Here is a 12,287-nt window from a genome sequence, read left to right on the forward strand (position 1 = left end):
GCACATAGAATGGATCTGCTATCCCCGTTTAAATAAAACAATTTCATTTCAGTAGGCCTTTAAGTTTTAATGTTGACTCTAAATTTTATATCTAAATCGAAATGTTAAATCTAATTCTGAATCTTAAATGTTAAACCGAAACCTAAATTTGAAATCTAAATGTTAAATCGAAACATTATATCTAAAACTATATGTTACGTCTAAATCTATATTGTTAATCTAAATCTGAGCGCTAAATGTTACATGTAAATCTTAAATCTAAACCTAAATGCTAAATCTAAATCAAAAGTTTAAATTTAAATGTGAGCGCTAAATGTTCAATCTAAACCTAAATGTTAAATCTCAAATCTAAATATAAATGTTAAATCTCAACCTAAATGTTAAATCTGAATCTTTCATTTGAATCTTAAATGTTAAATCTAAACGTAAATAATGAATGTTAAATGTAAACCTAAAAGTTACATTAAAATCTTTCATTTAAATCTTATCTAAATGTGAGTGCTAAATGTTAAATCTAAACCTAAATGTTGAATCTAAATCTTTAATTAAAATCTATTAACCCCCCCCTCCCAACAAGGCTTACACCCCTGATCTAAAACATTAAAATGTTTGTACATCCATCCATCCATTTTCTACCGCTTGTCCCTTTTTTTTGGGGTGAGGTGGTGACTTCTCCAGGGTGTACCCCGCCTACCGCCCGAATGCAGCTGAGGTAGGCTCCGGCGACCCTGAATGTTTGTACAATCACAGGAAAATTCAATGTTATTGCAAAATATATATATATATATATATATATATATATATATATATATATATATATATATATATATATATATATATATATATCAAAACATTGCAACATTTGCTGCAACTTTGTGAAAGAAAAAAAACTGCTGTGAAATCAAGCATCAATCACAAAAAAGTGGGTTTATTTACTGTCTCACACTCGGGGATAGGATGAGGAGTTTGTTATCTGCTAGGAGCTCAGAGTAGGAGAGGGCTCCTGGACGCCTCCTCTGTGAAATGTTTCAGACGTGCCAACCAGGAGGAGGCATTGTAGTACACCTGTGTAGTATATATAGTACATAGTATATAGTACATACACTATATTGCCAAAAGTATTTTGCCACCTGCCTTGACTCACATATGAACTTGAAGTGCCATCCCATTCCTAACCCATAGGATTCATTATGATGTGGGTCCACCTTTTGCAGCTATTACAGCTTCAACTCTTCTTGGACAGCTGTCCACAAGGTTGCGGAGTGTGTTTATAGGAATTTTCGACCATTCTTCCAAAAGCGCATTGGTGAGGCCTCTCAGTCTCTGTTCTAATTCATCCCAAAGGTCTTCTATCGGTTCAGGTCAGGACTCTGTGCAGGCCAGTCAAGTTCATCCACACCGGACTCGGACATCCATGTCTTTATAGACCTTGCTTTGTGCACTGGTGCACAGTCATGTTGGAAGAGGAAGGGGCCCGCTCCAAACTGTTCCCACAAGGTTGGGAGCATGGAATTGTCCAAAATGTTTTGGTATCCCGGAGCATTCAAAGTTCCTTTCACTGCTTTACACCACTGCATCCGACACCTTGCATTGGACTTGGTGATGTATGGCTAAGATGCAGCTGCTCGGCCATGGAAACCCATTCCATGAAGCTCTCTGCGTACTGTACGTGGGCTAATTGGAAGGTCACATGAAATTTGGAGCTCTGTAGCAACTGACTGCGCAGAAAGTCGGCGACCTCTTTGCACTATGCACTTCAGCATCCGCTAACCTCTCTCTGTCAGTTTATGTGGCCTACCACTTTGTGGCTGAGTTGCTGTTGTTCCCAAACTCTTGTATTTTCTTATATTAAAGCCGACAGTTGACTTTGGAATATTTAGGAGCGAGGAAAATTCACGACTGGATTTGTTGCACAGGTGGCATCCTATGACAGTTCCACGCTGGAAATCACTGAGCTCCTGAGAGCGGCCCATTCTTTCACAAATGTTTGTAGAAACACTTTCCATGCCTAAGTGCTTGATTGTATACACCAATGGCCGGGCCAAGTGATTAGGACACCTGATTCTGATCATTTGGATGGGTGGCCAAATACTTTTGGCAATATAAAAGAGGGAAGACTGCCTGGGCTCCCAGACCCAGATAAAGTGGGAAAAAAATGGATGGAGGGATGTTATTCAAGAAACATTTCCCTTTTTAAAGTAATTGTAACTTCATGTCATTAAGGTGGGAAAAATACTTTTTATTAGGACATCTTCAAAATCCTCACCAGCAGGTTTGCATTTGTCATAATTGAGAAAAGTTGATAGTTCTCCCCGATGTCGCCTGGAAAAAAACCCACCCACATTAAGCTTTTGAAATATTTCTATCTTAATGTGATGAAAACCAAACATAGCAGACATGAAATATTCCGAACAAAAACAACAAGAGAAATACAACACAATGCTAAAATAACACCAGGATGTGCGAATACACACGTTTAACAGTAGCAAACAACAATAATATACAACAGTTAAGCTGGTCAAATGTATTATGGTAAAAGGCAGGCTGCATATGAAGCTGACATGGAAAAGATGGACTGTCGTTCCTTTCAGCGCGGACTCATGCAGACGCCGCTCTAGGATGTGTTGAGCAAGTTGCTGAAAACTGAAAAAGATGAAAATAAATATGTTGAATTCACAAATATGTTCTTAGGAATATCATCTTATTTGTGCTTGGAAACAAACATTCTCAAAAAAGAATATTTATGTGGAATTTACAGAAAGTTATTTAAAAAAAGTGACAAAATGTGATAATTATTTCTGATAAGTTCAATCTTACAGAGATCATCATTTTTATGGTAGGTTTATTGTAAGAGAGCATAGAATGTAAATAAAAACTGATAATAAAGTGTATAAATTAATTAGTATTAGATTAAAGTCAATTTGTATTTGATTCCAATACAAAAGTGATTTAGTACTTGGTAAATTTAGTATTATTGCCATGTTGGTGTAGAGCAGGCCACACTTTGGACACTTTTATTCCACACAAAAAGTGGAATACAACAGCAAACAGATGTAATGTAACGAGAAAATGTTGCAACATTGACACTAATAACAGTGTGTTTTACTTAAAAAATGCCTTTGCTCAAAAAATAAAAACTTATAATCGACAGATACATCTGAAGTTGATTTAGAGCAGACATGGGCAATTATTTTGACTCGGGGCCCCATTGGTCGGTAAAAACGCGTCTGGGCGCTGGTGTGTTTGTCTATATATACTGGGCTGCAACTAACGATTAATTTGATAATCGATTAATCTGTCGATTATTACTTCGATTAATCGATTGACAATCGGATAAAAGAGACAAACTACATTTCTATCCTATCCAGATTTTATTGGAAAAAAAACAGCATACTGGCAACATACTTATTTTGATTATTGTTTCTCAGCTGTTTGTAAATGTGGCAGTTTATAAATAAAGGTTTATTAAAAAAAAATATATATATATATTTTAAAAATAAATGAATAAATAAACTCTGCACATGCGCATAGCATAGATCCAACGAATCGATGACTAAATTAATCTGCAACTATTTTAATAATCAATTGTAATCGATTAGTTGTTGCAGCCCTAATATATATATATATATATATATATATATATATATATATATATATATATATATATATATATATATATATATATATATATATATATATATATATACACATACATACATACACACACAGTACAGGCCAAAAGTTTGGACACACCTTCTCATTCAATGTATTTTCTTTATTTTCATGACTATTTACATTGTAGATTGTCACTGAAGGCATCAAAACTATGAATGAACACATGTGGAGTTATGTACGTAACAAAAAAAGGTGAAATAAATGAAAACATGTTCTCCCCGTGACTGCGTGGGTTCCCTCCGGGTACTCCGGCTTCCTCCCACCTCCAAAGACATGCACCTGGGGATAGGTTGATTGGCAACACTAAATTGGCCCTAGTGTGTGAATGTGAGTGTGAATGTTGTCTGTCTATCTGTGTTGGCCCTGCGATGAGGTGGCGACTTGTCCAGGGTGTACCCCGCCTTCCGCCCGATTGTAGCTGAGATAGGCTCCAGCGCCCCCCGCGACTCCGAAGGGAATAAGCGGTAGAAAATGGATGGATGGATGTTTTGTATACTAGTTTCTTCAAAATAGCCACCCTTTGCTCCGATTACTGTTTTGCACACTCTTGGCATTCTCTCGATGAGCTTCAAGAGGTAGTCACCTGGAAGGGTTTTCACTTCACAGGTGTCATAGTTCTGATGCCTTCAGCGACAATGTACAATGTAAATAGTCACTAAAATAAAGAAAACGCATTGAAATGAGAAGGTGTTTCCAAACTTTTGGTCTGTACTATAGTGACTGACTGATGATTGTGTTACAAAATTTACCGGTCTTATGCTTTTATTTCAGATTTTTAACATGACACTGTGAGTTTGTCTGCATGTGGTGTTTTTTGACACAATATTTTAGTTGCAAAAAGTGTCACACATTCCGCAGTGTGTGTGCTTGGTTCCCTTTTTTAAGTAAAATTTAAACACGTGCATGTTGTTCAGCATCGGTGAAGTAATTGCTAAAATGCCGTAGAAAATGGTAAAAGCTAAACACACAATACAGACTCACAATATTACTGATAGAATACTAAAAGTATTTTGACAGACCATCTCAAAATCTGAATGGAATTTTACAGCCTTTTTGCTGAATAAAAGAATGTCATGAAAATAAATAATGTAGGATTTGTAATATTAACTATGATCAATAAAACACCGAATATTAAAAACATATGAACAGGTCTCCTCTTTACTTTCCAGACAACCGTCTCAAAATCAATCTTTAACAATAAAGAAAAATGCAACAAATATGCAACAAACGCGGCGAAACATTAACGCAAAGGATAAAAGAACACCCACAGATCCATATAAAAATAATGAACATAATAACACGTTTCTGCAGAACAGACCTTTGTTGTAAGAATCTGCTCTCGTGTTCCTGACACTCAGGTTTTCAGGATGGCGGCTGTAAACAAACCCCGCCAATGTCCTTAATCCTAACCTGACTCTCGCCAGATCCTTGTAGTTCGCTGAGCTCCACACAAAGATCTGGGCTCGAGAGTAATGCAAACTCCTTCAAGAAAGCAAAAAATAATGAACCGATCAGGATTGCCGGGCGGGATTTGATGGATGTGACGAAGCGCCGAAGCGACTGTTTGGTTCAAACAACAACGGAGCGAGGAGTCGTGTGCTGACATTGATTCTGCATATTTTCTTTGCACAAACGACATCGATCGTCTACTGACATTTCTGCGTTGTTTCAGTAAAAGTTATCTAACTTTTCGCTCTGTCGTTATCTAATATGTCGGCTGTTTTGTTTTGGATTTCTCATCAGCGTCACGGGTTGATTTGGATGTGAGCGGTTGAAGTAGCACGTCATTCAAGATGATGGACAAGTGGTTTATCCAATCACATACAATGATTTTTCTGAAATACAGCATGACTCCAGGATCTCATGTATGAGGGGCATGGGATAGGCGTCATGCTGGGTTTTGGCGTTCAAGCCCCTGTAGTCCACACAGAATCGGGGTGTTCCATCCTTCCTGGGTGTCAGAACAACAGGAGAGGCCCACGGAGATGTTGATGGCTCTATCACTCCAGTGCTGATCATTTTTTTTATTTGTTCCTCGATTATTTCTTGTTTTTGACTGGACACTCTGTAAGCCCGCTTCCTCACAGGCATCTCATCCATGGTGGTGATTTGATGTTTAATTACCCTGGTGGCCCCAGTAGTCTCAGTCCACACAGTTGGCCACTTCTGCAGCAGTGGTCGCACCACCTCAGGTTGGGATTCGAGGAGGGGGATGGCAGACTGATTAACTTGGGGTTCTTCATTTATGGCCATGTAAAAATTAATGGAGGAACCAGGGTGAGTCCAGCGAAGCATTTCTCTGCCTTTGGGGAGAAATTTGAATTCTCTCCCTCCGGGCATGACATACCTCCTGAGATGAGGTTTGAGTACCATTTGTGATGTGGTCATGAAGTCGAGACCTAACAACAAGGGCATACATAAGTGGCCCTCAGCCATCACATGAATCTGTAGGGTGGTATGACAGTCATGCAGATTGAGGAGCAGGGTGGCTTTTCCAACTGCTTGGTTTATTTGTCCATTTGCCATGACAAACTTTGGAATTCCGCTTGGCTCCAGAACCTCGCCGCACTTCCTCACAGCCTTCCACAGCGTATGACTCATTAGTGAGTACGTGCATCCGGAGTCCAGGACTCCATCTCCTTTAGAGCCGCGCATGCTAATAGGGACCACCAGGAGGGATTGTTCGCCCATAGCAGCAGCAAGGTCGGCCCCACTTCGACTCGGCCCATGCTCCATCTTCTTGCCAGATCTTTTTGGAGGGTTGCTTTGTTGGACACGACTCCAATAGTCTTTACTATTTGTCCAATCTCGTTCAATCAGGGATCCCACCTTGACCAGCTGTTCTACCGTTGTCACGATTCCACGTAGACTACTGGCCAACCTGGGATTGCAGGCACCGAGTATGCGGCGCACGATCTCGGCTTCCTCCATGTCATGTCTCCACTTCAGGCAGAGGGCACGATAATCATATGCGAAATCTCGCAAGCACTGATTAGGAGTTTGAAGAATGGAGTGGAGCTGCATCTCAATCTCGGATTGGTAGTCAGTTGGCAAAAAGGCTTCCAGGAAAGACTGCTTAAATGTAGACCAGCTGGTTATGTTACTGCGGGCTGCCGACCACCAACTCCTGGCAGGACCTTTTAAGACAGCATTGAGTGTTCCCACCAGCTCAGCATCGCTCAGAGGGCGGAGTGCTAAAAAGTTTTCACACTGTTCGATGAAATCGGTGACATCGGCTGAACCTCTGGACTCTCCAAACTGGGGAAATTCCATCCTGATGGGTGGTCTGGCAGTGACAGCAGGTGTAATGGCGGTGACAGCAGGTGCAGTGGTGGTGACAGCAGGTGCAGTGGTGGTGACAGCAGGTGCAGTGGTGGTGACAGCAGGTGCGATGGTGGTGACAGCAGGTGCGATGGTGACAGCAGGTGTAATAGGGAAGGTGATGTCTCTGACAGGCGGGTGGTGGCGGACTGGTATGGCGGCTGCAGGAGTGGAGAAGCTAGCTGGTCGCCAAAACCTTCGGGTTTTAGCAAGGGTATTTTTCAATTCCTCTCCCCACCTTTCATCTCTTCGACGCAGACATGCTACGACAGCTTGGTCGAAGTTCTGCACCTTCGTGTCCACATAGGCTTTCATCCCTGCCGCCATGGCCTCCATCGCTGCCCTAAGTCCATCCTCCCGGTTAAGGGTGCTGTCGACCGCTTCTGTAAGTCGGTTCTCCAGAATGTCCACTCGTTGTTGCAGCGTTAGAAGTTGCTCCAGGACAGCTTCTGGTTCCACCCCATCCTCTTCCTCTGCTGCCGCCTCCTGTCTGGACTGTTCTAAATACATAGAGTCCAGCAAGTTAGTCAGCTCAGCAACACCATTTGGATTGGGCCTACTGGTGACATGGCGGAAAGGGTCAAGGGGCGGAGTTGAGTCCTGGGCTGCATCAGCAAAGTCCTGTCTGTCATCTTCCTCCATTAGGGAGTGGCTGCTGGTTGACATTGCTCCAATTAACCTAATTATGTGTAAGTATTTATTAACTGTCGTATATGTAAGTGTCTATGTGTGTAAATGTATAAAAATAGTATGTCTTTATGTACCAGAAAATGGATGTATATATGTATCAAAATGTAGAAAAAATGGTGACACAATAGGAGTGTGTGTCACACTGCTGACTATTTAGGGAAAAAAGTGAACCCAATATACATTTATATTTTAACAAGACAAATAATGTTTATGTACTACTTATTCCCCTTAACGTGTTTCGCAAAAAAACAACGAAAATATGAGCCGCTGATATCAATGATACACTAAGCCCCGCTTTCCCCCGTACGGGCCACCACTCTGTAACAAACGCACCCAAGTTCCCCGGGTGTCTTTGCCACTACGCAATTAAGGAGTCACGGGTGGGACCTGATATTCAGCTGGGAATGATTAATATATTAAATAAACACAAGACATGTATAACTATTAGCCACAAAACGATCAGGCTTATATTTAATATGCCACAAATTAATCCCGCATAGCAAACAACTCCCCCCTCCCGTCCATATAACCCGCCAATTTAAATCAAACACCTACACAACACACTAAATCCCACAGCCCAAAGTTCATTCAACACATATATTCCCCCAAAGTCCCAAAAATTACGTACGTGACACGCACGTAGCGTGACATGCACGTACGGGCAAGCGATGATTGTTTGAAAGCCGCAGCAGTGTACTCACGGTACCGAGACTGCGCATCCAACTCAAAGTCCTCCTGGAAAGAGTCCCTGTTCTCCCGGTTCTCCACAGGCCAATGGAAAGCACACCAAAAAAGTCAAAAGGCAGATTATTCCAAGAAGTGGCTCCGTGGCAAAAAACACTGCGTCTGACAGGTGCTCCAGGTGGTTAGTGACGTCACTTTCCGCTTCCGCCATGTCACCAGTAGGCCCAATCCAAATGGTGTTGCTGAGCTGACTAACTTGCTGGACTCTATGTATTTAGAACAGTCCAGACAGGAGGCGGCAGCAGAGGAAGAGGATGGGGTGGAACCAGAAGCTGTCCTGGAGCAACTTCTAACGCTGCAACAACGAGTGGACATTCTGGAGAACCGACTTACAGAAGCGGTCGACAGCACCCTTAACCGGGAGGATGGACTTAGGGCAGCGATGGAGGCCATGGCGGCAGGGATGAAAGCCTATGTGGACACGAAGGTGCAGAACTTCGACCAAGCTGTCGTAGCATGTCTGCGTCGAAGAGATGAAAGGTGGGGAGAGGAATTGAAAAATACCCTTGCTAAAACCCGAAGGTTTTGGCGACCAGCTAGCTTCTCCACTCCTGCAGCCGCCATACCAGTCCGCCACCACCCGCCTGTCAGAGACATCACCTTCCCTATTACACCTGCTGTCACCATCGCACCTGCTGTCACCACCATCGCACCTGCTGTCACCACCACTGCACCTGCTGTCACCACCACTGCACCTGCTGTCACCACCACTGCACCTGCTGTCACCGCCATTACACCTGCTGTCACTGCCAGACCACCCATCAGGATGGAATTTCCCCAGTTTGGAGAGTCCAGAGGTTCAGCCGATGTCACCGATTTCATCGAACAGTGTGAAAACTTTTTAGCACTCCGCCCTCTGAGCGATGCTGAGCTGGTGGGAACACTCAATGCTGTCTTAAAAGGTCCTGCCAGGAGTTGGTGGTCGGCAGCCCGCAGTAACATAACCAGCTGGTCTACATTTAAGCAGTCTTTCCTGGAAGCCTTTTTGCCAACTGACTACCAATCCGAGATTGAGATGCAGCTCCACTCCATTCTTCAAACTCCTAATCAGTGCTTGCGAGATTTCGCATATGATTATCGTGCCCTCTGCCTGAAGTGGAGACATGACATGGAGGAAGCCGAGATCGTGCGCCGCATACTCGGTGCCTGCAATCCCAGGTTGGCCAGTAGTCTACGTGGAATCGTGACAACGGTAGAACAGCTGGTCAAGGTGGGATCCCTGATTGAACGAGATTGGACAAATAGTAAAGACTATTGGAGTCGTGTCCAACAAAGCAACCCTCCAAAAAGATCTGGCAAGAAGATGGAGCATGGGCCGAGTCGAAGTGGGGCCGACCTTGCTGCTGCTATGGGCGAACAATCCCTCCTGGTGGTCCCTATTAGCATGCGCGGCTCTAAAGGAGATGGAGTCCTGGACTCCGGATGCACGTACTCACTAATGAGTCATACGCTGTGGAAGGCTGTGAGGAAGTGCGGCGAGGTTCTGGAGCCAAGCGGAATTCCAAAGTTTGTCATGGCAAATGGACAAATAAACCAAGCAGTTGGAAAAGCCACCCTGCTCCTCAATCTGCATGACTGTCATACCACCCTACAGATTCATGTGATGGCTGAGGGCCACTTATGTATGCCCTTGTTGTTAGGTCTCGACTTCATGACCACATCACAAATGGTACTCAAACCTCATCTCAGGAGGTATGTCATGCCCGGAGGGAGAGAATTCAAATTTCTCCCCAAAGGCAGAGAAATGCTTCGCTGGACTCACCCTGGTTCCTCCATTAATTTTTACATGGCCATAAATGAAGAACCCCAAGTTAATCAGTCTGCCATCCCCCTCCTCGAATCCCAACCTGAGGTGGTGCGACCACTGCTGCAGAAGTGGCCAACTGTGTGGACTGAGACTACTGGGGCCACCAGGGTAATTAAACATCAAATCACCACCATGGATGAGATGCCTGTGAGGAAGCGGGCTTACAGAGTGTCCAGTCAAAAACAAGAAATAATCGAGGAACAAATAAAAAAAATGATCAGCACTGGAGTGATAGAGCCATCAACATCTCCGTGGGCCTCTCCTGTTGTTCTGACACCCAGGAAGGATGGAACACCCCGATTCTGTGTGGACTACAGGGGCTTGAACGCCAAAACCCAGCATGACGCCTATCCCATGCCCCTCATACATGAGATCCTGGAGTCATTGCAAGGTGCAAAATATTTCAGCTCCCTTGACCTGCAGAGTGGCTACTGGCAGGTTGCCATGGATGAGGATAGCAAGCCAAAGACTGCCATGATCACACATATGGGCCTATATCAATATAAAGTCATGCCATTTGGACTGCGCAATGCTGGGGCGACCTTCCAGCGTTTAATGGAGACAGTTCTGGGTGAGCTTAGGGGAAGGATCTGTTTCGTGTACATTGATGACATCATTGTGTTTTCACAAACAGAAGAACAACACCTGCTTGACCTTGAAGTGGTGTTTGCAAAATTACAACAAGCAAACCTTACTCTCAACATCAAGAAATGCCACCTGCTTCAAGATCAGCTCACCTTCCTTGGACACCTAATATCAGGCAAAGGAGTGGAAGTAGATCCGGAAAAAATATCAGCAATAACTGCATACCCCCCTCCCACAGACCTGAAGAGTCTTCAGAGGTTTCTTGGCATGGTCGGCTGGTACCACAAGTTCATCCCCAGGCTGGCCGACATTTCGTCTCCTCTAAACCAACTAAAGAAGAAGGATGTTCCTTGGGAGTGGAGTCCTACCTGCCAGGAGGCCTTCGACCACCTCAAATCCCTTTTACAGTCTCCACCAGTGCTTGCTCAGCCCCATCCACAAATCAGTTTCCAGGTTCACTGTGATGCCAGTGACTTGGGCCTCGGCGCGGTCCTGATGCAACGCCTTGAAGGTGAAGAACGGCCAATTGCCTTTGCCTCCAGAGCGCTCCAAGGAGCTGAAGTCCGCTACTCCACTGCCGAAAAAGAGTGCTTGGCTGTGGTGTGGGCAGTTGAGAAGTGGAGACATTTCCTCGAGGGAACAACTTTTGATGTCTTCACGGACCACAGTGCTCTTGCCTGGGCATTCAACTGCCCTAAGACTTCGTCCCGACTTACACGATGGACGCTGAGACTACAGGGATTCACATTCAGAGTCCATTACAAGAAGGGCTGCTGCAATGTGGTACCGGATGCACTGTCACGGGCACCCCAATCACCAGAAGGGAAGATTTGCCTTGTTGTTCCGAAAACCTACTGGTCAGATCTCCCCAGCACACTGCAAGATCTTTCTGAGGCTCAAAAAACTGATACAACATGTCTGGAATGTGGACCTTCTGTTGACCAACCTACACCTGGCCGGATCCACTATCAACTTCAGCAAGGGGTGTGGTACCGGGGAGTACCATCTAAGTATGGCGGCTTCAATTATCAGCTGGTAGTGCCATTGTCTCTGGTGCCGCAGTTCCTGGCCTACTTTCATGACAGTCCATTCGGAGGACATCTGGGGAGAATGAAGACGCTCTTGAAGATTCTGGAAGTAGCTTGGTGGCCGACAGTAAGGAAAGACGTCTGGAGTCACGTCCAAGCATGCAGGACTTGTCAACAATACAAAAACCCCTACGACAAGCCAGCTGGACAACTCCAGTCCTCTACTGTCAACGCCCCAGGAGAGATGCTGGGGGTGGACTTCATGGGACCTTTTCCCCTCAGTAAGGACCGGAACTCTGTGCTGATGGTGGTGGTGGACTACTACTCCAAGTGGGTAGAGCTTTTTGCCCTGAAAGACGCCAAAACTCCCAAGGTCTGCCAAATTCTCAAAAATGACATTTTCACTCGCTGGGGAGTTCCCACATATCTTGTGTCTG

General features: G+C 44.2%; 1 protein-coding gene across 4 annotated transcripts in view; it reads right to left on the reverse strand.

Annotated features, from left to right (window-relative positions):
- Positions 1-908: 908 nt before the first annotated feature.
- Positions 909-12,287, reverse strand: part of cd99 (CD99 molecule) — a 45,788-nt gene continuing 34,409 nt past the window's right edge. For all 4 annotated transcript variants that reach the window (XM_062054043.1, XM_062054045.1, XM_062054042.1 and 1 more), the window contains one exon: positions 909-2,643. In XM_062054043.1, coding sequence (XP_061910027.1) covers positions 2,615-2,643 — 29 coding nt within the window. In that variant the 3' untranslated portion in view covers positions 909-2,614. The remainder of the gene's footprint in view (positions 2,644-12,287) is intronic.

Source organism: Entelurus aequoreus, linkage group LG07, assembly GCF_033978785.1.
Source record: "Entelurus aequoreus isolate RoL-2023_Sb linkage group LG07, RoL_Eaeq_v1.1, whole genome shotgun sequence".
NCBI classification, from domain to species: Eukaryota; Metazoa; Chordata; class Actinopteri; order Syngnathiformes; family Syngnathidae; genus Entelurus; species Entelurus aequoreus.